The following is a 25,376-nucleotide window of genomic DNA, read 5'->3' on the forward strand; positions in this document are numbered from 1 at the left end:
ATCATTCTTTTCTTTCAATTCAATTTATCCTTTTGATCTCTTTTAGTATTAAGTTTTAGTCTGAATTTTTCCCACACCTTGACCGAAACGCTGTACGCATTAGTGGCTCCAGGCATTGTATTTATTAACTATATCTAGAAATCCAACATTATGTTTATAACTCATTTTCAATGTATGTACCTTTACCTGAAACATCTTATCTTGCATACAAGATACCAACGAAGAAAATAGAAACTCCTCCTCCCAGATATATACAAAAAATCAATAGCCAGAGAGAATATGCCTCCCGAGAGCCGCGAGAGACGGGGGATGCCGTCTAGGGCACACAAAAGATATACAAGGGTGCTTCAGAGGTTTATTAATTCTGTTGACGGAATGGATTCTTCGATATCTTTAGGTTTGTTCCTGCGACCTCGATGGAGGGGGGGGGGGGGGGGTGCGGGGCCACGCCGTACTTTCATTAACCCTTGATGAAAATAGTGTGAGGTGATACCAGCTGATTGATTGATAAAGATTAAGCCACTCAAGAGAAGGCACGGGCATGAATAGCCCGTAAGTGGTGGCCCTTTTGAGCCATCACCAGTATCAAGAGCTGATACTGGAGATCTGTGGAGGGGCGACTGCACCCTGCGTGACGGGAGATGTCTCCCGTGTTATCCTCACCCTTTCCAAGTGCTATATAGTCGTAATGGCTTGGCGATTTCCCCCCTGCTAGTTCCCTTCCCTTCGTCAACGATGCATCCCGCTAGGACACTTACGGAGCTCTTATTTATAAACTACTTTCTTGTGAAAACCATCACAGCCTGTGGGAGCGTCAATATGGAGTCACTGACCACAGCACACATTACAGTACTCTAGTACATGGTGCCAGCATGGAACCCCTACCAGAGCACTTTAATAGCGAGTGTAAAGGTTCGTCACAAGTTTCATTTCTTAGAAGTTTCTCATCAAATACAAGACCTCAAATACAAGTCTTGTATTTGATATAATGAGCCTGCAAGATACTCTGACACAAGGCACTGGACAACAAGGCAATGTTGTTGTTGTTTAAGATTCGCTACTCAGAACAATAAGTTCCAGTAGCACAGGCTATGGTGAGCCAGTACAACAAGGCAAGCACGGAGTGGCATAAAGAGGTACACCTTATCACCCAGAAGCCACTGACGGGCACACTTGAAGACCAGCTACAGAGTTGATGCTTCACGGGGGAGACATCTCCCGTCACGCAGGGTGCAGTCGCACCTCCACAGATCTCCAGTATCTATTGATACTGGTAATGGCTCAAAAGGGCCACCACTTACGGGCTATTCATGCCCGTGCCACCTTTTGGGTGGCTTAATCTTCATCAATCAGTTGACGCTTACTCCATACGTGCCTTCAAACTTTGATGTGAAGCTGTTCAAAATGTGTGTGGGGCCGCGCGCATCAGTTCACGTCACCTCAGCACCAAAATATTAGGCCAGGAACTAAAATATTATCCCAACAAACAATTGGGTAAGATACTAGCAGGTTAGGAACAAGCGGGTACTCACATGGTCGTGGAGGGAGAAGGAGAGGCCAAGGTCTGACACATTATGTTCAGACACACCTTTCTCTTGCTCGTGGAACAGACTCAACTCCGCCACCTTCTTCGCCTGCAGGAAGACAAAAATCATATTAGCATTGTGTACCGTCTCAACAGTGTTCTTAACACCCTAGCCCGTAGTCAGGCATCCCTTAATGACTCTAGCCAGGTAGCACAAGGTAGAGCCAACAGCCTACGAGAAGTTACCAAGAATATTTTATACAATGACTTGTGCCAGACCCAGTATCTTGCCTCGTATCCTTTACAAACACAAGCCTTTATGCGTTTTCAACTTATACAAAACAAATTGGAATATATCTCTTCTAATTTCGGCAGTGAAAAATTGCAATATACAATGAGAAATATGATTAAATATTTCCTGATGTATAGTCCTGATGTATAGTCCTGATATTACTATAGTCCTGATGTTAATACAACAGGCCAAATTCAGTAAGGATAGTACTTGTAGCAACTACTGTATTTGGTCAAACACACAGTTGCACCAAAAATTTAGTTTTGTACTGTTAATTTCCAGACCTAGAACAACACATTTGTACGATATTAGGCCGAGGATAGCGTACATTAGCATATTATTGCTTGGCAAGGTTACATGCAAGTTACCCACTCGTGGGACTCGCCATGCTTCACACAGTAACTGCTCGCCTAGAAGGCGAGGCCCAAAAGATTAAATTCCCTCACGCAAGCTTACGAGAGTTCTCTCACACACTGGGCCGCAAACGCACGCAAGCACGCCCAAGCGTGCACACAAACATGCATAAAAAATTATGAAGCAACTCACCTCGTGTTTGATCTTTATTTTGATGGGTCCGTCAGGTGCGTTGCCACTGATCGCAAGCTGCGGGTGGACACAAACACTTGTTACTACAGATCAAACATGTCACCCTCCCCAACTCTCTTCTTTCCCCACCGTAGGCAGGAGTGCCCAGGCCAAATAAATGAACTGGGCCGCTTCCCCACTTCCGGGAGGCTAACCATAGCCCATGCTTCTTGCCCCGCTCCTGTGCCAGTAAGTTACGGGCTCACCATAGCCCGTGCTACTTGGAACTTCTTCAGAGTAACTGAATCTAACAACTTCCCCACTTCCGCCTAGCTATGTCAACATTCCCCATCCTCGGTGCCCATCTACTGACTAGTAACAATGACGAATTGCAACCGGGACTGATTTCCCGGTTGCAATTCTTTTACCATGTCGTAGCTCAGTCGATTAAGGCAGCGTCTAGGATGCTCTCGGACGTAGGTTCGAATCCTCGTCACGGCCCTTGTCCTAGGCCGACCTTGGAACGCCAATGGAGCAAGTGTTTGAGCTCGCTCACCTATATCTGCTCCTATCTTAACCACATTTATTTCAAGGTATAAATGGCTTGGTGTTTTCTCCTGATAATTACATTGGCTACGATTCAGTATTAAATAGGTTACTAGCTTCAAAAATTCGTATTTGTTATAGAACTCTGTTGACGCTTGTAGGCTCTTAAACTGTTTCATAAATAAAAACAGAAATGATAAGAAAGATGTAGTGTCTTCGTAAGTGAGCATCTAAGTACTTTAAGAACCCCTGGCCCTTATCCTGGACCAATAAACAAAGGAGAATCCTCCATCTTGTGTTTATTAAACCAATTTAAACTTTCATACTAAGTACTCACCCGATTGCATATCCTATTATCAACTTAATAATCAGATTATCTAAATCGGTGACAAACATTTCTAATCTATTAAAACTATTTTCCAACGTTATTACCTAACCCATTTCCAACTTATGAACATATTGTTAGCCAATTTCCCGCTAAGTACTCCTCTCATTTTCCAAGGAATTTCCAGTTTTCTCACCTTGGTGATTTAGTACTGATTAAAACAACCACTAAAGCCCACTTGCATATGCAGACGAGTGTGAGTCGAAGCTCAACCCACACGTCAAAAAAGCAAGAACCGACCACGTTTCGGTCCGTCCTGGACCATTATTAAGCCTCTAGAACAGACCGAAACGTCGTCGATTCTCCATTTTCCAGATTTGTGGGCGAGGTATCAACTCATTTGCATATTTGCTCACAATAGTAATTTGACTTACAGAACAATTTTTCATCCAAGCTTCATCATCATCAGACAATGGTACCATCAATTAAACCCCATTTGACTTCACCTTTGAAATCAGTCACAGCCACTCCCCCTCCACCCAATTTGCGAGCTCAATTAGCCTATTTACTGACCTTGGTGATCTGGCAGTGATAGACGCAGGCATGGGCGGCGTGGGTGACCTTGCGGGGTACGGGCGAGAGGTACGATGCCGGGGGGTCACTACGGTACATGGAGCCCTCCCTCCTGAAGGTGGTACCGTACGCGGAGCTCCACAAGGCGCGCGTTTCACCATCTGAAGAGACCAGCCTGCGTGTGGCAGACGAGGAAACATTAAAAGAGATTGGTTGGAGAGTTAGCATAGTTTGGTATATAGGGAGCAAGGGGTCAGGGAGACAGATGCCTGTGTACATACACACATCATGTGTACAAAAGTGTGTGAATGTACAAGTGTGGAAACCATGTACAAGTGAGCGTGTGTGTACTCGCCTATTTTGTGATTGCAGGATCGAACATTGGAGATTGTTTTAGATTTAGCTACTCTGAACGGGCTATACTGTGCCTCCTAAGAGCATTAGCTCTTGGACCCCGCTTTTCTATCCACCGGTTGTCTAATACAATGACTCCTGACCTATTTCCCTATCATATCTACTTTTCAAATTATGAGTCGAGTTAGCTTCTACAAGCTGCTCCTAGAGGTCATTCCATTTTCCCACTACTCTTACGCTAAAACAAAACTTTCTAACATCTTTATGACTCAACCAAGTCAGAGTTTGTGTGAGTGCGTGTATTATGAGTACATACGGAGACTGCTTCTCCGAGAGCAGTCTCCAAGCAGAGGCTGCAGGTTATCACTTCTCACAGGCGCCACAAGATTGTGGCGCCTGTCAGCCAAACACAATAAGCTGTTTTGTGTTACACTCTTGTCAAAATGTGACGGTCGACGGTATTCACAAAGTATAGCACCTAATACTTCCGTGGCTTAAAAATCAGAGTGAAATTGTTAAATTATAATTAGTGATATGTAAAGTTGACCTTTGGGGAGAAGCGACGACATGCCAAATGTCAGCTACGTGTGCCGTATTGACCAGGGGAGAGAACCATCCCACCCAAACCCTCGGCCAAAAAAAAATCTACGAATTATTCATCAGGTTGTACGCACAAGACACGAAAGAGGGCGTGTAGAACAAAGGAGAGGAAGATCACGAGAACACTACCAAAATAACAACCAATGTGTAATTCTCGACAAATTTCCACTCGACAATTTTAGCGATGGACAGAAGGAGGAAAAGTTTGAGAAATGTGGAAGAATGTTATGACAGTAGGCGGGCTGTCTGTTTGCCTTGCTGACGCCATGTGTGTGTTTCGTAGTTAAAGCTAAGCTTGCGCTCTTGTCAGGCAGCCTCCAGTGTTTGAGAGATTCTTCACTTGTATTCCAACAAGTATAGATGTTCATAGATGAATACTGTAATATTCACACCGAGATGCTTGTCTACGTTTTGTGTTTTACCGAGTAATTTTTCCGTGGTGATATCCTTGTGTATTTCAGCTTTGAATTATGTACTGTGGGGGCTAGGTTTCTATTGAGTAGATTCAAGCTCTTGGGCCACCAGCCGTGCGAATGAGATGGCTCATCTGAGTATTCTCTCAACCACTGGGTCTTCTAAGACTGATGTGTTCCACACCCTTGTGGCTTGGTGCAGTGGTCTGATGTTTTGTGGTGTGTTCAGGAGTTCCTGGACTGTGATCATATGGTGGACGGTGTTTTACAACCCTTTAGCGCCTTGTTTTGAGCTGTATGGTTTTACATGTTTGTTTTCTTTATGGTGTGTAGTGGTACAGGAGGACATTCTAGATCCTGCCGAGTAGAGACGCAGTGTTGTTGCATCATCTTGTCAAGGCTCCGGAATCTCTACAGTTTTCCTAAAGCTGTTTTTGCTTCCTTTGTCATTAAATTGTGATTCCTACTTATCCCGAGTCTCGGTATTCTACAGCATGACGTTAAATTCGCCAACCCCCCCCCCCCCTCTGCCATGGGACCACCCACGACTACCCCCCTCCCCCCCCCCCCCCCCGGCAGGCAAGGCTCAGTATAAACTTGCTATCATTGCCAACTGGGGGGCCAAGTTACAGCCCCGCTCCTGTGCCAGGTAAGTCCATTACGGGCTCACCATAGCTACTTGGAACTTAGTTCAGTGTAGCTGAATCTATACCACCATCACCAACTGGGCCCCAAAACGTTACAAATTACACCAAAACTAGGTTAGATGCGTCCGCATATGCATACCATTACATTATCTTATACCACGGCGAGTAAGGATATTTCATTACTAATAAAGCTGTCGCTAGGCTTTGTCAGACCGTAAGACGTTCAGGTTTTATCGATAAATCACCGATTATTTTTTATACTTTGGATTTAATTTTATTTAAAGGAAGTGTAGACTAAGGGCAGGCAGTCCTGGGCACGCTTGCCAAAAAATGACACGCAAATTACTTTTTTTTTTTCTCCGGCACGCGAAGCCTTGGCCTTAAAAAATTAGATAAATATCCAACTTCTTAAGTAAATTGTGTTTAATATAATTTTATTTAGAGCGATACCAAATAAAAATGCAATAAATACTGACAACCGAATAATAAGAAAATGAAAAACATTGTATTCTAAAGCCTGGCGCCTCCGCGATATAATGACGTACAGGTCTTGTTCCCGCTCAAACGTCCCCCACCCCCTACCTACCTTCCGGGGCTTAGCGTCCCCGCGGCCCGGTCGTCGACCAGGCCTCCTGGTTGCTGGACTGATCAACCAGGCTGCTCGCAGCCTGACGCACTACTCACAGCCTGGTTGACCAGGTATCCCTTGGCGCCTAACCTACCTGGAGCCTGGGGATCTGTCGTTGACCGAATCATCGTGGGGCAGGATCTTGCCTAGTAGGGCCTCCGTGTCGTTCTTGTACACGACGGGATGCACCTGTAACGACCATCAGCGTTAGTGGGTATGTTGACCTCATGCTCCCGATGTGTCAAGGTACTACATACCCTGTAACCTAGATATAACATGAAATTTTGGATATCGGCTGATTTTATCATTCAGATTCTCTCATATGTAACTGTGGGTGAAGAGCGAGCTCTTGTGGGTGGGTGGGGGGGGGGAGATTGAGTGACTGATGGTTCGGCGAGAAGACTGGTCGTTTAAACTACTTCCTATGAAGGTTCAAGACGCAAGAAAAACAAACCATCACACAAACATTGCTGAAACCCCCCGTGAGAATCGGCCCAGATAACAGACTGCGTCAGAGCCGGAATAGCGCCATAAAGGCGTGCCAGTGCCTCTTTAATTACCCATTTAATGGGATCGTAAGGCTGGAGGGAAGGGGGGGGGGGAGGCGGGGAGTGGCAGTCCACCTGTGTCACCTGTCACTCGCCTACATAAACCGAAGAGCAGCCCCTATGCCTCTTCCTCAAACCCTCACCTGTGGGGAAACCCTTTGCGTATGACCCTATTTTCTCCCTTTCCCTTGCTCGCTTCGCCCCCTGCCCCTCTCACCATGTTCCCATGCTCCCTCTGCCCTTTTCTCCTTCCCCTCACCATTTTCCCGCCCAAAAACACACTGCCTCCTCGCCCGCCCCCTTCCCCGTCTCCCACCTCTCGCCTTTCCCTTATTTCCGCCCCTTTTCCTTACCCCCCCCCCACCTTTTTCCCTGTCCCCCTCCCGTTCCCCTGCACTTCTCATCTCACCTGTCCCCCTACAGAGAACTAATTATCTAAATAATTACAGTAGATATGTAAAGCCGAAGCAATGTTAAGCTAGTTAACTCTTGCAGAATACCTGCACTTTTGATCTCAAACTTATTATTTGTTGAAATATTTGTTGGGGGAAAGGGTGACTGACTGATAAAGATTAAGCCACCCAAGAGGTGGCACGGGCATGAATAGCCCGTAAAAGGAGAGGGTGGAGAGAATGGAGATTTAGAGACAAGACACTAACGCACAAATGATGCACGATAACAGCTTAGTTAATTTAGGAACATCAGAGCTCATGCCAAATCCTATCTCAAAGAAAGCAAGATTTGAAATATATATAAACCGGAGAAATACCTTGAGTACTGTGTCAGAACTGAAATTTTTTTTTTACCACTTACGGGCTATTCATGCCCGTGCCACCTCTTGGGTGGCTTAATCTTCATCAATCATCCATCTTGAGTACTACATGTGTGAGTACAGCTCTCAGCGTCATACTTACCCCAGGCATGCCTTTATATATGCATGCCATTATGTAAACCTTTATGAAAATCTTAATATTGTTGCTTATCTGATTAGATCTTTAGTCATTAACGAGCTAATTAGCTCACTGATCACACAAAAATTAGCAACTAAGCTTACTCTGACAGTTATTCTTTTCTTCAAATTACTCAAGGGGAAGATCCGATATGCAGAAGAGGAACATCAAAAGTCAATTTTCTAGAGATTTTCACATGCCATGTTCAAATGAAAAACAAAATTCTTTTTTTTTTTCTCCCCAGAAGTCTTAAGACTTAATTCTCGTGTAATTCAAAAATGCAGCATTATCCTAAATACTCAACATCTAGCTCTTAATACTAACCGACACTATCAGTACACTTATCACGAGCTGCTATCATCATCTACCACTATTACAACTTTGTGTCATCACCTGCATCTCATTAACATGTTAATCACCACCTACAAGTTTTCAATATTTAATTACCTGAGATTTCTCGATACTGTTCTCAAACCTAGTCTTCGCCTTGAGTGTGTCTCATCACCCACAAATTAACAGGAAAATGTTTAATCATTGCTCAGCACGCTCATATTTCTCATTACCTGGCACATTCCAATAAACATGATAAATGCTATGAAGCATTACCTGGTGAGCATGCCACATGACATCCATGTCGTAACAGGGGACCAGGAACTGGTCCGGACAGGCCTTCTTCAGTGCCAGGAACTGCCTGTAGCGTCGCTCACTGTACCTCAGGAAGCCCTTCGACCGGTGATGAGGAAGACACACCTGTCAGGGAGAACACACATGCACTTGTTCAGTCAGGTGTATGCAGCATACATCACTAGCAGCATAAGACCATTAACAGGCAAACCATGCACACACCACCACAGCATATCACAATTACAGTCCGTCACTTCCAGCAGCATATGTGACTAATTCAGAAGAAAAAGTCTAACCTCATTTGCTACCAGAACTGTGTACCCTGATATGGTTCCTTTATCATTGGTAGTTATTTTGAGAGCACCACCACTTTATAGAAGCTTTGGTTTGACCTAACGAGGAGTTAGGTCAAACTAACCCCCTACATAGCTTGACCTAACCCCCTAGTTAGGTCAAATTAGGGGGTTACGTCGAGAGCTACATCAATTCCATCCCCAAGTATTATGGAGGTTTGTGCTCGAGTGGTTGAAAGCACATTGTTCTTGCAACTGCATACAATGTGCTCATGAGCAGGAGAATTTAACACTCCTGTCACTTCATGACAATGGAGTGAGTGATAGTGTGATATATTCGAGCACACTACAGTGCACCTTCCACAATTCAGCCTCTATATAACCGATCCCTCTAAGCAACGCTACACCTACCTGATAGAAAAATGCTCCCTGTCTCTCCACAGCAGCACGTAGGTCATACGAGATCCGAGACGTGGCAGTACTATCATTACAATTGACTTCCTGGTCGGTGGTAACGCTTGTTCTCCCATCCTCGAACAGAATTACCTCCCAGGGTTCACTGGGATACGCGGCCTCCCATAATTTCTTCCCCCTCTCCCGGGCTCTCTCCAAGCCCTGTCGTGAAGAAAAATGCAAACGAATTTGTCATCAGTAGTGGAATCATTTAATTTAATACATATCGACATCATTACAAAAATTAGCTTTATTATTAAGCATTATGACGCTGGAAACTGGATTTCTAACAAACCTTGCAGGTTTTCCCAATTTACAATGAGGGAAACAACCTATACAAGGTTTCAGCTTCTAGGCCTTGAACCTAAGTGATTGTTTTGATACAGCAGCCAAGGTTGAGGCTTCCAAAAACATGCTTCACGAAGTTTAAAGGGTACTCAAGATGATTCAATAACTTTCTTGGGACAGAAACAATGATGAAATATGCAAACCATCCTTCAAAAATGTTAGAACCTGCAGTATTTATTGGTGAAGTGTACAATGTATGGATTGTGTAATTTTTTTGTTTACATTGTATTTAATTTTTTAAGGGAAAAAAGTAAAAATGAAACTACATAAACCTAATCTGTCCTAGGCCTAACATACAATCTTAAGCTCATTTCAATACATATATGCACTATACTAGGCCTAGGAAAAGTTACACACACAGATCACGGCCCTTGTGGATTTGTTCTAGGAAAAGTTCGTTTGGTTGTTGCCCAATTTATTAGGCCCTCTACAAAATTAATATCACAAAATGTGGACTCTGGGTGTAGCCGTTCATATTTTGTACTTTCATCCATAGTAACAGTGTGAACATTCTTAAGCGGCAGGTTAGGAAAATGAGTAAACCAAGGTGTTACTGCCATCATAAAACACAAGAACAAAGCCAGGTACAGCACGAGAGGCTAGGATAATAAGACAAGAGGGAGGCCAAGCTAGGAGTTGAAACCACGTAATTAAAAATCTAGACTGAAGAATCTAAAGATGATAGATGTTGGCTAGGACTCAGTATGGTGGGGAAAGTCTATCAGACACAATGACATCAACATCCTCTGACTAATACACCAACACTAAACATGCCAACACCAAATATGAAAAAAAATGTCACAAAGAGCCGGTTGGACAGCACGCTGGACTTGTGATCCTGTGGTCCTGGGTTCGATCCCAGGCGCCGACGAGAAACAATGGGCACAGTTTTTCACCCTATGCCCCTGTTACCTAGCAGTAAAATAGGTACCTGGGTGTTAGTCAGCTGTCACGGGCTGCTTCCTGGGGGTGGAGGCCTGGTCGAGGACCGGGCCGCGGGGACACTAAAAGCCTCGAAATCATCTCAAGATAACCTCAAGAAGAGAGCTCAAGCTCTGAGTATATGATCCATAAGGTAAATGACTACACTTGGAGGAGGGAGGTGTTAATACCTTGGGGGTCATGAGTCTGTGAGGGACGCAGGTGCCGGTAACACTGAGACAATCTTGGTGGTAGTGTTGTGGGGCCAGCATGTGTACCAGCCACACCCAGTGGACGTCCTCAGGGGGAGCAATGCCACTACTCTCCCCATGGCCAACCAGCGGCAACCAGCACTCCTCATACCTGCCAATATACATTGTCATCAAGAAATAATAACACAGATGAACATAAACTTTTCCATTTCCTTACTTTAACCAGAACAACTTTAACAGGTCTTCTATGTGGCATTGAAGTTAATTGGGATGTAATTAAAATTTCAAGCATTCAAAAATGTGAGAAGTTGACTCGCCTGCGAAGTGCTTGGGTGACAAGAGGACCCCGGTAGAGGGCTGGCTGACTATTCACACTAGCCAGGAACGACAACAACCTCCTGGCCGCACGCACCAAATTCACACCCACACGGACCTCCCGCACCTTGGGCTGGACCAGGGCACGAATGCCTCTGTTCTCATTCATCCTTTGGCTCGACGGCGAGAGGAAATTTTCCGAATATGGGGGCAAGTCAGGAGCACTTGGACCATAGGTGTAGATGGCGCCGTCAATGGTATCCACTGCTGCTTCAGATGGCACCAGTTCTTCTACAAATTGAGGACTGCTAACAACAGCTGACTTGGGTAGATTGTGGGGGTCATTGTGGTCAGCAGAGTTCATGGGTGACCCTTGAGATCCTGGTGTGGTGCCACCAAGGTCCTCTTCCTCGGCTATGGGTGCACTTGGGGCCAGCTGAGATGTCACCGGCTGTAATAAAACTATCCCATGACTAGAGTGTGTGTTGAAACCTGCATCGTCACCTATAATAGATTCTACAGGATCACTACTACTGGTGGTGGTGGTGGTGGTGGTGCTGCTAAACTCTGAAGGCTCGCAATCTACGGGGTCGCTGGTGGTGCAACTTTGCATCACTTCCCTCACTTCCGTCATTGATGCAGGGGGCGTCACAGCGGCCGCCGGGGCAGTCACAGGGGCCGTCACAGCAGCCGCCGGAGCCGTAACAGCAGCCGCCGGGGCCGCCACAAGGGGCGCCAGAGCGGCCGTCACAGGGGCCGTCACAGGGGGCGCCACAGGGGGCGCCACAGGGGGCGCCACAGGGGCCGCCACAGGGGCCGCCACAGGGGCCGCCACAGGGGCCGCCACAGGGGCCGCCGGGGTCACAATAGCGGACATATTGCAAGGTGGGGGAAGTGTTTGGGAGGGTCCATTGGTGGGGGTGGGGAGACTGCAGCAGATTGGGTTAATGGGCCGCATCAGTGACGACGTTCAAGGACCATGAGGTGATTGTCTACTGCACGGGACGTAAACACGGCGAGAAGAGGTCACAGCTCGGGTGCAGAGACTTGGGAGAGTAACCAAAAATATGTGGCGTCAACCTTCACATAATAACCAGGATCAGACGGGGCAAGCCTGTGTAAACACAAGGTCTGGGGTCGAGGCTCCAGCAGCTACAGTAGTCTCTGCCCAAATGCCGTCTCTTGGTGCATTTAGAGTGCGTAGCAAGCCTCTTCTATGGTAAACAAAACCAAAAGTATTTTGTCAAAAAGCAACGCACTTTCCGAGGATAAATCAGCATATAAACACAGCTAGCTCAAGGTACGAGACAACCAGCATCAACCATTGGTGCACATTATTGTAGCTCTTGATGAAAGTGAAGTGTGCTCGCGGAAGCAAAACTGTGCCAGTAGTGAAGAGATTAGTGCGCCTAGCGTCACATCCGTAATTGTGTATGTAGGTACAATACCAGGAGGAGGAGGAGGAGGTGATTCAGACGGAACAGGCAGACACCGACGACGCCTGGCACTGAAGAGGACGGAACCTGCAAGAAACCAGATCAGTTAACCACGGTACCAAGATACTGTAACTTTTATTCTAACTTCCAATTGAAAACAAAGTTCATTCATAGATGTTCATAATACAACTACTAAGTAACACCGACAATAATACTCACTTATTTTATTACAAGACAATTCAGTAATAAAATTAATTAGCAAAAAAGTCAAAATAAAGTAGCCAGAGTTTGATACATGGGAATTAGATGGAGACTTTTCGCCATTTTATTTATACAGAAAAAGATTTTTTGAAAAAACATAGTGGATGAAGCACTTAGCCCATGGAATATTACATAGATATTCATATAATTAAACTGACATTTTGTATTCACTGGCTTACACTAATACTCGTTTCATAAGTCTACTCTCTTAATCAAACTTAAATTTACATAATTTTATTGAAATTCATTACATCATTTTCCTCTACAATCTAAAGGAAAACGTTTGAAAATGCTTCAACAAAATATAAAAGATCAGATTGGGCATGTTGCGATTACGTCTTTAATAGATGCAAGATTAACTCCATACCTCCCCATCCATTTTAAGTCTAGAAAAAATAAATTTTAATATCATTTCCAGAGCAAGGAATTCAGAGAGCAGCCTAGTGTGGAAAGACTGTGAAAAGGTTATAACATCCCCAAGAGTCACCAGAGCACACAGAAATCACAATAGCGTGATGCATCAAATGAACAATTCCACAAGGGTTCGGACGTAGGTTCGAAGCCTCGTCACGGCCCTTGTGGATCTGTTCAGTCACCAGAGTATTTGTGCGGCGACTCTTCAAGACCTACATCAACCTGGCGGCTTAGTTTAGTAAACAATTTAAGAGCTTGGAAACATTACGAGGTCGTGCTTTACCCAAGGTTGCTATTGTAATAGACAACCTCTCAGTGCTTCTGAACTCGTAAACTGTTTACTAAATGCAGACTAACATTAGCATCACCGTACACCACCAACCCCCTCCCCATATACACTCTACATCCCCCACCACTCACTGCTCCTACTGATTTCCCCATTCATACATCAATGTGGTTTCATTGTGCATTTAAAAAGCGTTGGAGGTGAAAATCCTGGGGAGGGCAATGCATGAAACCGTGTTTGGGCGTCAGTGGAAGGCTCAGTACCCCTAGAAGATTCTGGCGAATCCCAGGTTGCATTCCTTTTGAACTTGTGGTGGTGTAGTGGTGTAGTGGTCTAGGGCGTATCCTTCAGAGTACCAAGTGCGCGGGTTCGAATCTTCTTCGCGGACCCTACTCATTTTTCTCAAAATAGCTAGACCTCAACTCCCAGTAGTTACCGATAGGCTAGTACTAAAACACCGCCCGCCCGCCCCACTTTATGACGGAAGCCTCATCGCCCGCCGACTCCCTAGCCGCCCACATCCGCCTCAGCCTTCCTGACACGAAGATAAACATTTGTGCTAGAGCAGTTCAGTGGCCAAGGCAACTGTTGGCTTCTTGGACAGAAGAGCAGAGCCACAATTTGTGGGAGCAGAATATCATACACTTCTTTACTGTTCATTAAAAAACCTTCAATATTACAAATCCTCCTTAGAACATCAATTGCACATAAGTGAGTTGAAATAAAGGCATGACATGCTTCAGTAAGCCTACCTACGTACTGATCAAGGGATATTGACTGGCGTTCATATGTGGAAATGGCAAACGAGGTTTGCCATTTATATATTTATGGAACTATAGTGCCATATAGTTCCTAGAGTACTGCCCTGCCCGAAACGCTTTGCGTAATAGTAGCTTTAGGCATTGTATGTACTTGTTCTATCTATAAATCCATCAACTTTTGTATTTCACCTTGTATGTATGTACTTTACCTGAATAAATATTTGTATTTGTAGTAGAGGCGGCATATCCAACTAGCGAGTAATATGGGCAAACCTTCATGTTAAATTTATTGCTCCAAAACAACGTGAGCTCATACACAGCCCTGCTCCTGTGCCAGGTAAGTCCACTACGGGCTCACCATAGCCCGTGCTACTTAGAACTTTTGTTCTGAGTAGCTGAATCTAAAAAACAACAACGCGAGGTATTGAAACGCCATATTCATAAGACCTTCCCTACAAATGATAGCTTGTTGATCTTGGGCATTAAGGACAATAGCTGTGACCAATGTACTGAATTAAGAATATGCATATATTTTATTTCAATAAGCAGAAAGTTGTTCTTGTAAACTGGATTACAGAAACTTAAGAGCTTTATGTGGACCAAGTATTAGAGTCGAGTTAATGAGGTTTTTAATCTTTCATTGACATAAAATGCAATAAAATTAAAAATATATTAATTATGCTACTTTCTGATTGTAATTTTGTGTGTGTGGATAGGCAGGCAGGAGGGTTACTCGGTACACAGTATTGAAGTTCTTGCGAGACAGGATCGGGTATAACATTTGGGGTTTACGGCTCATGCTCGGTGATACGAAAAATTGGTTTACCGAGAATTTTATAAAATATATAAATGTAGTATTTTCCCTTGTAAATTTATGTAAATATGATCTTTATATTGTATGTTACTTAATAAAGAAAAAAATCACATCTCAATTACTCAACCACTCATTCAGCATCTTAACCTAAACGTTACGAACGTATTTGTCAATGGTGTTATTTGGTGGTGGTTTCAGATTTAGCTACTCAGGACGAAGTGTCCATGTAGCACGGGCTATGGCGAGCCCGTAAGTGGAGGCTCTTTGGAGCCATTATCTGTATCAGTGGCTGATACTAGAGATTTGGCGATGGATGGGGGTCTTCATGATGGTTTTCAGCCTGGAGGGCTGGCTATACCAGTTATGGAGCTGGTGGGGTTAGTGTAGACCTCTAGGTTTTCCGTTTTTTCTTTGCGCCATTTGGTAGTTCCCCTCTTCTTTCTAGCCCCGTCCCTCCCGACGGAGCCTCTCCACATCACCATCGATCCCCAGAAGAGCCCCCCCCCCCCACGACAGATCCACTCAACAGGCTACCTTTCAGTCTCCCACAAGAGGAGAGGACGGACACTCAACACTTCCCCGAAGTCTGGGGTCCTCTACCACGGCGCTACTCCACCTACTTAACACTTGGGCCTTGATAACCTGCATTTTAAATACAGACAACCGTCAAAATCCTAAAAGAACGGCAAAAATTTGGACATTGTTACGCTCTCAAGTCGGCTGGCCCACCGACTTGCTTCTTTCTACAATCATAATCAAATTTCAAGAAAAAAAATAAACTTCCGATTCAAAAAAAAGTGTCTTATCTTGCGAATATTTTGGGGCTCAATGTCTCCGCGGCCCGGTCCTCGACTAGGCCTCCTGGTTGCTGGACTGGTTACATTTACTGACGAAATTTATCTGGTGCAGTAACGAGACAATTTGGGCTGCATCAACACCTATCTTGAGTTATACCGCCATTTTCTAGTACGACGATTTTTGGCCTTAAGAGTACGTCGAAATGCGAGGCTGTGTTAGGAGGACGGGTTGACGCCTGACAGCCACGGTAATGTAACCAATAAAAATACCCCCTCCCCTCGTCACCAGCACACCAGCCTGCCCTCGTGACCATTTCCAGCGACGCTCCACCCACACAAGCAGAGAATGACGGCTCAATAACGCCGGCAACGCCCAAGCACAATGCTTAAACTATTTTAAACTACAGAAAAGGATCAACCGAAATGATATACGTACGAACAACAATAATAAATTATACACAATATATTTCACAATTGAAGCATACAAATAATGTTATGAACAGAAGTTAAATCATTTTGAAAACACGGTAGCCTAACTTCCGGAGAGAGAATTAAGGAGAAGCCGTAGGAGGAGGAGGATTCGAACCTGCACACTGGGTACTTCTAAGCACACGCCTTAGACCACTTCGCCACGACAGTAAAAAAAACATTGCAACCTGGGATTCAACTGAATCTTGAGGCTAATGTTGAGGCTTCCACTGACGCCCAATTAGGGTTTCATATATTGACATGTCCAGAATCCGATTCATTTATGTATTATACCCCCCCATACCCATCCCGTGGGTGGTGGTGGAAAGTGTACCAGAGGCACATAATGGGTTCAGAAACTGAACCCAATCGTTTAGCCAAGCAAGTGAATCCTGTGTAGTTACACAATTGTTAATATTCATACATAAATACATAAATAAATGTACACAAATACATAAATAGTCTTATATCAAGTGATTCAGCAAAAGAATAAACTGTCTATCCAACTTCCAGAATTGCTACTATCAAGATAAAACGTTTTAAAAGTTCAAAATATTGACAGAAAACAAAAGTACTATTAAACTATATAACCAAATAGATGCGTGAACTAAACAAATCTACATCTTCTAAAAACACAACACAAACCAAGTTTCCCGCCAACAAGATAAAAGAAAACAAGTGAGCATCCATAATTTTTCCCGCGCTTTCCCCACAGAGGATCGTGTCGCGGCCATTAGTCCCCGACAAAATTCAAGAAAACAGGTATATGTTACGCCTGGCAGCCCTGTTGATAGCGGCGACGGCCATATATCTAACCGTTGAGGTGCCGGGAGCCCGGTAAATATGGCCTTGGGATATTTACCGAGTATAGGATACATATGGCAAACTCTGAGGGATGTGGAGTTTGTGTTATGGATGCGAGGGGGAATAATCTAGATGCAAGATACTTGGTACAAGGCCAGATCGAACATATATTTTTACCATTTCGGACAAAACCTCCCTTCCCTCTCTTCAGAGGGAAAGACAGCTGTGGGAAAAGTGTGTGAAATATGAAAGAATGCCTGGTCGAGGACCGGGCCGCGGGGACACTAAAGCCCCGAAATCATCTCAAGATGACCTCAAGGGTGCTAGAGCAAGACAGCGAACCAGAGAGGAAGACAAAGAGCAAGAGTCGTCTATCAAAACCTGTCTTTACCCATGGAAGAGAAATAATGTCACAAACGGTATAGAGCAGCACATCACAAATGTGAAAACGAAGCTTTGCAAATTAATCACAAAGTTCTTGAATGGGTTGACCACTATTATGTTATCGGGTAATAGATGTGGGATCACTATTGTTTCAAGCGTAGGGAACGCATATATAACTGACTTTGGGTGGATATAATTGAGAGCTGAACAAATCCACAAGAGCCGTGACGAGGATTCGAACCTACGTCCGAGATGAGCCCATTATTATTATTATTACCATCTTTATTGACAAAATTAATTACAATTTTGCCTAATCTGAGGATTTTGATAGTCTTATTAAATTGAGGATAATGCTAGTATTCAATGTCACGCAGGACAGAGGGTCATACATAAGACAATAGGTCTAAACTGTAGGCTGAAGTACATATATATCATGATTACAATCAATGTTTTAATGTGTGGATATGTGAAAACAACTTTCTATTGTGCACTGCCACACAAGGACAGGGATGGGTTTATAAGTGATACAGCTTAGAATATAAATAAAAATTGTTCTTCATTCTTTAAAATGGACAAGCAAATTTTGGGTAAATTGTTAGGATGTCGTCCAGAACACCTGAGTCAATAAAATAGTTACACAGTTGGTGGTACAATAGGCCAGGAGGTCTAAAGTCCTTTACGGTTTCACATTCATCAATATAGTGTTCTAGTGAATGCATTAAAGGTTTATCAGAGTTTACAATCTGAATATTCTGGTAGTGGCTCAGCCTCACTAACCTGCCAGATGTGTGTATAGCCAAGGCGAATTCGCGCAATTACTACATCACATTGCCTGGTCCGATTACTGTGCTGACCATACAAATACCTATTATTACAGAACTTGACATAACTTTTAATACTGCAGCTTTCAGGTCTCTGTGCATTTCTTAGTTCTTCTAAATCTGAATTAATTTCTTTAATTTGTATGTTTCTAATAACTGCATTAGATAGTCCAAAGTCATAATCAATGTTTTCTTTCCTGCAAGCCTCATTGGCCAATTGATCTACAAAGTCATGTTTTTCAACTCCAACATGGAGATGAGCCCAGACACTGCCTTAATCGACTGAGCTACGCTCATTGATGCATCACGCTATTGTGATTTCTGTGTGTAATTGAGAGCCGCTTCGTTTACGCCATAAGGCACGCTACAGTTGCCTGAATTCTTAAGTACCTTTGGGCTACTGTTGATTCGTGTAAGGAAACCAATTTACAGAGACGTGGAAACCTCGTGCCTCGCAGGAAACGTGGTGGACCTCTGTGCCCAGAGCACCATGACCTGCAATGGTAATGTCATCCATGCACGTACTAAAAATGGTGTTCCACAGCATTACCGATCTTACAGTCTCCGTGGTGTAGTGGCAAGACACTTGCCTGGCGTTCCGCGAGCGCTTTGTCATGGGTTCGTATCCTGACCGGGGAGGATTTACTGGCCGCAATTCCTTAACTGTAGCCTCCGTTTAACTCAACAGTAAAATGTGTACTTGGATGAAAAAACGATTCTTCGCGGCAGGGGATCGTATTCCAGGGACCTGCCCGAAACGCTACGCGTACTAGTGGCTGTACAAGAATGTAACAACTCTTGTATATCTCAAAAATTGTCTGGTCCGTCCCAGACCATGCTGCCGAGCAACAACTTGGGGCGTGTCAAGATCACCAGCAAGTAACAATGCTAGCCATGCTGTTTACATTGCTATTTGAAGTGATAAATGCGTCTGTGGGGTTGGCCGCTCCATTGACGAGCCTAGTTGTGTGTAAAGTGAATTCAATTCATAAACAGGGGTTTTGGCGGCTGGATTACCAAACATTTAGCCACTGTTTGAGGCCAGGCTGTTGACCTCATGAAGCTCCTGCTTACGTGGGCTGCAATTTAACCTTTGTTTATACAAAAGATGAAGACCGGGCTGAGGCGCTGTTGTGCTCGATAACCAAGAAACTAAAACAAATCCAACATACAAAAAAAAAAAAAATAACCCGCCAGGGATACAGTATCAAATTGTATAGATCCGTTAATAGAATGCCTCCTTCCCCTCCCATAAGAACTGAAGAATAAGCGAGCTTACGGAAAGAAAAAAGTATAAAAAAAAAAAAAGTTTAATTTAATTAACATATGATTAAAGTGGTCAAGACAAGCAGGTCTTTACTATTACAGATCCTCAATGGCAATGGTTCAATGGCCTAATTGGCTCCCATTACCCTCTTCGCCAGACTAGACGTAATCACCAGTCCTATTAAGTACCGGTCACCTGGTTTTGCTGTACATGTAGATGCCCAGCAACAGAACAGTTTAAAAAAATCATTTATTTATCGACAGATACAAATCAGCTACCTACATCCGTTGAGAATGATGCCATTTAAAATTTAAAATTATTTAAATTTAACTAATAACTTATAAGATTTAAAATAAAATAAGCAAATAAAATACTTAAAATAAATCCGATTTAAAATAAGCACAAAGAAATATAAACATACCTTGTAAAATTGCAGTACACATGTAAAACAAATAAAAAGCCCTTAAGGTCCGCACAGAGAATCTGCTAGAATCATCACCGACTTCACATTACACACATTGCCGTTTAAAATAATTTAAAATTATTTCTCTCCCAACCTCAACCCCCGCAAATCCAACTAGGTGAATACACAACGGTAGCCTAATCACAGGACGAGTGACGCTCCCCAATAATATGCCTCGGAACAAAAGTCAAATTAACTTGTGGTAGGATTCTGGTGGACCCAGGGCGTGCGAGGGCGGGTCAGGGGCAAGGAACAACACACAGGGTAAACACATCTATTGATTGTTGAGTAAATACACACACACACACACACACTAATGTCCCCTTGCTACACTACATTTTCTCACTATTACTTTATTCGCTCTGGCTCGCTCGCGCACCCACTGGTTCCACCATATCCTCTTGTGTACCCTCTTAAAACTTCAGTCATCTGGTCGCCCTTAAAAATCTTCCTCAATCAATACCCCCATTCTTGACCTCCTTCCTCCAACCCAACCCAACCCAACCCCCCCACCTTCCTCACCATCGCCCTCGTTACTTTATATTCTCCTATCCCTCCCAGGCATCACCACTTATCTCTACCCGGCAGTGCCCGGGACACTTCCCCTCTATCCCCCCCTCCATTCCACCCGTCTTCCCACTCCTCCTTCCCTCATCTCCCCTCCAACCTCGAACATATAGAAGGTGTACCAACATGCACCCGGTTCTCTTCCCTACTCTTTTATAACTATCTGCGGGCTTACCATAGCCCGTGTTACTTGGAACTTTTTGTTCCAGGTAGCGAATCTTTAACAACAACAACAACCCTACTCTTCACCCCATCTCTTAACTCCCATGTCCCCAGACTACTTGTGGTTGACCCACTGTTGATGTGACTATGTCCATTGAATTTTTAACTAGGTCATCAAGACTAAGTGATTTGGCCAAATTAATTTTTGGGTTCGGTCCCTGAGCCCATTGTGTGCCTCTAGCATGGAGTCCATACCGTGTCAAGCACAAGAAGCTGGAGAGAATTCAAAGGTACGTCACTAGACTACTCCCAGAACTAATAGGCACGAGTTACGAGGAAAGGCTACATGTATTGCACCTTACGTCGCTGGAAGACGAGAGTTCGGAGACATGCTCACTACATACAAAATTCTAAGGAGTTGGCAGGGTAGGTAGAGACATTATTTACCACGTGTGGCACTCACAAGGGGGAACAGGTGGAAGAAGAGTTCCCAAATGAGCCATAGACATTAGAAAGAACCTTTTCAGTGTCACAGTTAAGAAATAAAATGCATTAGGAAGTGATGTGGCGGAGTCTGACTCCATACAGTTTGAAATATAGATATGATAGAGTTCAATAAGCTCAGGAACCTGTACACCAGTAGATTGACAGTCGAGAGACGGGAACAGAGTCGAAACTCAACCCCCGCAAGTACAACTAGCTGACTACAACTCTACGAGTACTCAAATTCCCCGCCACCGCCTACTTTTATTTTTTTAAAGAAAAGGAAATCCGCTGGGTTGTTCATACTGTCACTTGTGCCTAATATCTACATGCAACAGTTTTCCTAGTTCAATGTGGAGTTTATTGTTCTACACATTTCTAATAACTTAGATGTTCACATTCTCTCAGGTAGTGGTCAAGGCCGTGTCCATCACTCACTACAGATTCTACAACGCTTCTGCTCTACTGTTTCCATTCAAAATCTCCATGGATATATTTTTATCCAAGACGATTCTCGCTCTTACCGTTTCTCTCCCCCGGCCACCACAACCTCGTCCAGTGACTTATGCCAGCAGTAATCATACTCTACCACCTCCAGGCAATGATAAACTTAAGACATGTTCGTTATAACAAGAGGTTCACACATTCTACTACCAATCCAGTCAATCCTCTAAGCTTAGCAGCATGTATAACCACGTTAAATCACTCACAAAGTTTCCCTGTATGACAAAAATCGGTAATCACTCACAAAACTTGTTCCTTACCTTTTAAGTTGCCTATACTTCGTCAGCCACTCGAGATTTATAAGCTGATAGTCTCTGAACTAGTAAGGAAGGCTTGCACGTCCTAGAGGGGCTTGTATAATGTTTGTTTACATGGAGTGTGCAGACCACACCTAGCCAGCTGAGTGAGGCACAGCTGGGAGGGAGCCAGCTGGACCAGACGTCACCCCACCTCGACCTCTACCGTCAAGCTGCCAGTTGCTGCCCTGCTCCACCCCTCGACCCCCCGCCACACTTGCCACACATTTCCTTCATCCCAACTATTCATATCTATACCTCCACCTGGCTCATTCACATCAATTTCCACAATATTTTACATTACCTATGTCATATTTCCACCCGTTTATATGTGTATAATCAGGGAGTAGACGAATAATTTACACCAAGCATAAATAATAATACTAAATTGGCATGCCTTCATAGTGGAGTTGCCACCGAATATTATTTTTCCCACAATATAGTGAATACCTTAAAGGTATTTAAGGTACACAAGCTCAGTGACTTGTCAATCATAATTATTAACAACCTAAATTAACACCCAGGAAACTATCGTACAGTGGCAAGTTGTTATAGAAAGAACCGTTAAAATTATGTAGCGTAACTCTTGCCAAATACTAAATTTAAATTCTTGCATTTTCGCGTTATAATATTTCATCACATGCTTCAATACATACATCAGTATACTTGTACAACACCGTGACCTGACAATGGGTATACTGGGTACTGGGTATACTGGCACTAGCACAGGTAGGCACAGTAAGTGGCGGTCAAAAGGCACAGGGGGACATATGTCAGTTTTGACAGCTCACTGACAGGAACCTTGACAGCCCACTGACAGGAACCTTGACAGCCCACTGACAGGAAGCTTGACAGCCCACTGACAGGAAGCTTGACAGCCCACTAACAGGAAGCTTGACAGCCCACTGACAGGAAGCTTGACAGCCCACTGACAGGAACCTTGACAGCCCACTGACAGGAAGCTTGACAGCCCACTGACAGGAGGCTTGACAGCCCACTGACAGGAAGCTTGACAGCCCACTGACAGGAAGCTTGACAGCCCACTGTCAGGAAGCTTGACAGCCCACTAACAGGAAGCTTGACAGCCCACTGACAGGAAGCTTGACAGCCTACTGACAGGAAACTATATACAGCTGTTGACAAACGTTTTATAGATGAAAAAGAGAGCGGAAAATACGTATAAAAGCCAGATATTGTACATTATGAACAGTCTGAAAGTTATCAAAAACTCTACAGGCTCAAAGTTCACCAGATAACAGTGATTCATACACAGTATACAAAATCCTTCATAAAACCTATAACTGTGGGATCATTGAATAATGTATACACATGTCATGAATAATATAAGCCAGCCCAGCTCTACATTTAAGTTAAAGACATTATATAACTAGCGAAATACTATTAACTGCGGTGCAATTAACTATTGTCAGAGGGAGATAGTGAAGCTGTCTTCTGATTGGTCGCTCACCCCTCGTCACGCGTGTAATAATAAAAATAACTAGTAATAAAAGTAATAATAGAATAATATTATTATTATCAATACTAATGATAATAATAATAAAAACTATTAATAATAATAATTTATTTGTATGATAAACAAATGACCAAATTTAACAATTTAACACAAAAAAATGTGTTAAATTAGGACGTAATTAATGCTATATATATATATATATATATATATATATATATATATATATATATATATATATATATATATATATATATATAACCAGTACTAGAACATATAAGTCTGCCAATACACTCTACACTGTATTGCTTAAAAACAATACACTGTAACCTCCTCTGCTCATGTCCTCTATATGGTCCTTCGGCTCACAACCGCGAGGTCCAGGGTTCGATCCCCGGACAGGACAGAGACAGTTAGGTACGCTGATGCCTGTCTTCACCTATCAGTAAAATAGTTATCTGGGAGTCAAACAACTGTTGTGGGTTGTATCCTGCGGGGTAAGGTCAGTAGTTGACCTAAGGGGGGGGGAGGACCTTGATAAGCCTAACTAGCTTTTTATCCCCCACTATGGGAAACCAAAATATTTTATCAATGGAAAAAAAATGCATAATTCAATACGTTAAAATGTGTATTCCTTCACACTTTTGCAAGAATTTTAAATTGAATTCCACAAAATGCTATAAATAGTCTTTAATGGGGAGTGTATGGGATGTAATAAACATATAACGCGAGCATCGAACCCAGGCACCAAGTGTTATATAGCCTCGCGCTCAGGGCATTCCACACCTCGTATGGCAAGATTACCCCACGACGAAGCGAAAGTTGGAAATATATGGTGGACATGCTAATGGAAGAGTGAGAATCACAATGACTGCAGAGGTGGGGCGAGGTCATCCCCTAGTGGGTCTGCCGATGACCCCGGATGACCCCACTAAACGAAGAACAGACGAAATCAGTCTGTTTCGCCAATATTGGTCTATCACCAGTGGACCCCAGGTGGCCGACGACCCCACTCGTGAATAACTCAAGTTCAAGTATGTTTATTGAGACAAGAATGAAATACATCTGAAAGGGATAGAGTAGCTTAGGCTATTTCTAACAGCTGTCTAACTCCCAGGAACTCTCATGGGTATATCCAACATATATGCCTAAATATTTATATATATTAACTCTCTCTATATTTTTATCGTTTATTTTCAAAACAATGGGGCTCCGACTTCTACATTCAAACTTAGTTTTGTTTTCATTAACCACCAATCCCATATGGTGACACAGGTTTCCGAAATTGTCCAACACTGTTTGAACCTTTGAAATATCTTTGCCCTGAAACAAAATATCATCGACATATATGATCGGAGTTACCCCATTTGAGTATCTCTCAGATGCTATCTTATTCATTAGTACATTAAACAGGGTGGGACTCAACACTCCTCCCTGAGGTGTGCCGAGTTCAAAAGACCTCACACCTGACATACAACCTTGATACCACACCTGAGCCTTCCTTTCGTAAAGATAATCCCCTATCCAGCGCAATAATTTCCCTTTAACTCCAAGACTAGCTAATTCATATAAAATAACCTCTTTGTTGGCTTTATCAAAAGCTCCTTGTAAATCAATGAAAATTCTATAATAATCATTTTCATTAGCTAGACATTTAATAATACAATCAGAGGTACTTGTTCCTTTGAGGAACCCGAACAAATTACTAGACAGCTGATCACCTATTATATATAAAAGTCTATTTAAAATGATCCTCTCCATCATTTTACAAAAACACGAGGTTAAAGACACAGGTCTATACTCTCCATTGGCTTTAGGGATAGGG

The 25,376-nt window shown here is 43.4% G+C and overlaps 1 protein-coding gene across 2 annotated transcripts in view; it reads right to left on the minus strand.

Moving 5' to 3' along the window:
- The window catches only part of LOC123771678 (uncharacterized), a 32,834-nt gene extending 10,582 nt beyond the window's left edge, over nucleotides 1-22,252 (minus strand). For both annotated transcript variants that reach the window (XM_069313382.1, XM_045764317.2), the window contains exons 1-9: nucleotides 22,045-22,252; nucleotides 11,095-12,615; nucleotides 10,757-10,928; nucleotides 9,255-9,458; nucleotides 8,533-8,676; nucleotides 6,523-6,617; nucleotides 3,787-3,961; nucleotides 2,364-2,420; nucleotides 1,533-1,634 (exon numbers count right to left, since the gene is read on the minus strand). In XM_069313382.1, coding sequence (XP_069169483.1) covers nucleotides 1,533-1,634; nucleotides 2,364-2,420; nucleotides 3,787-3,961; nucleotides 6,523-6,617; nucleotides 8,533-8,676; nucleotides 9,255-9,458; nucleotides 10,757-10,928; nucleotides 11,095-12,050 — 1,905 coding nt within the window. In that variant the 5' untranslated portion in view covers nucleotides 12,051-12,615; nucleotides 22,045-22,252. The remainder of the gene's footprint in view (nucleotides 1-1,532; nucleotides 1,635-2,363; nucleotides 2,421-3,786; nucleotides 3,962-6,522; nucleotides 6,618-8,532; nucleotides 8,677-9,254; nucleotides 9,459-10,756; nucleotides 10,929-11,094; nucleotides 12,616-22,044) is intronic.
- Nucleotides 22,253-25,376: the final 3,124 nt, after the last annotated feature.

The sequence above is a fragment of the Procambarus clarkii genome, chromosome 75, assembly GCF_040958095.1.
Source record: "Procambarus clarkii isolate CNS0578487 chromosome 75, FALCON_Pclarkii_2.0, whole genome shotgun sequence".
Classification (NCBI taxonomy): domain Eukaryota; kingdom Metazoa; phylum Arthropoda; class Malacostraca; order Decapoda; family Cambaridae; genus Procambarus; species Procambarus clarkii.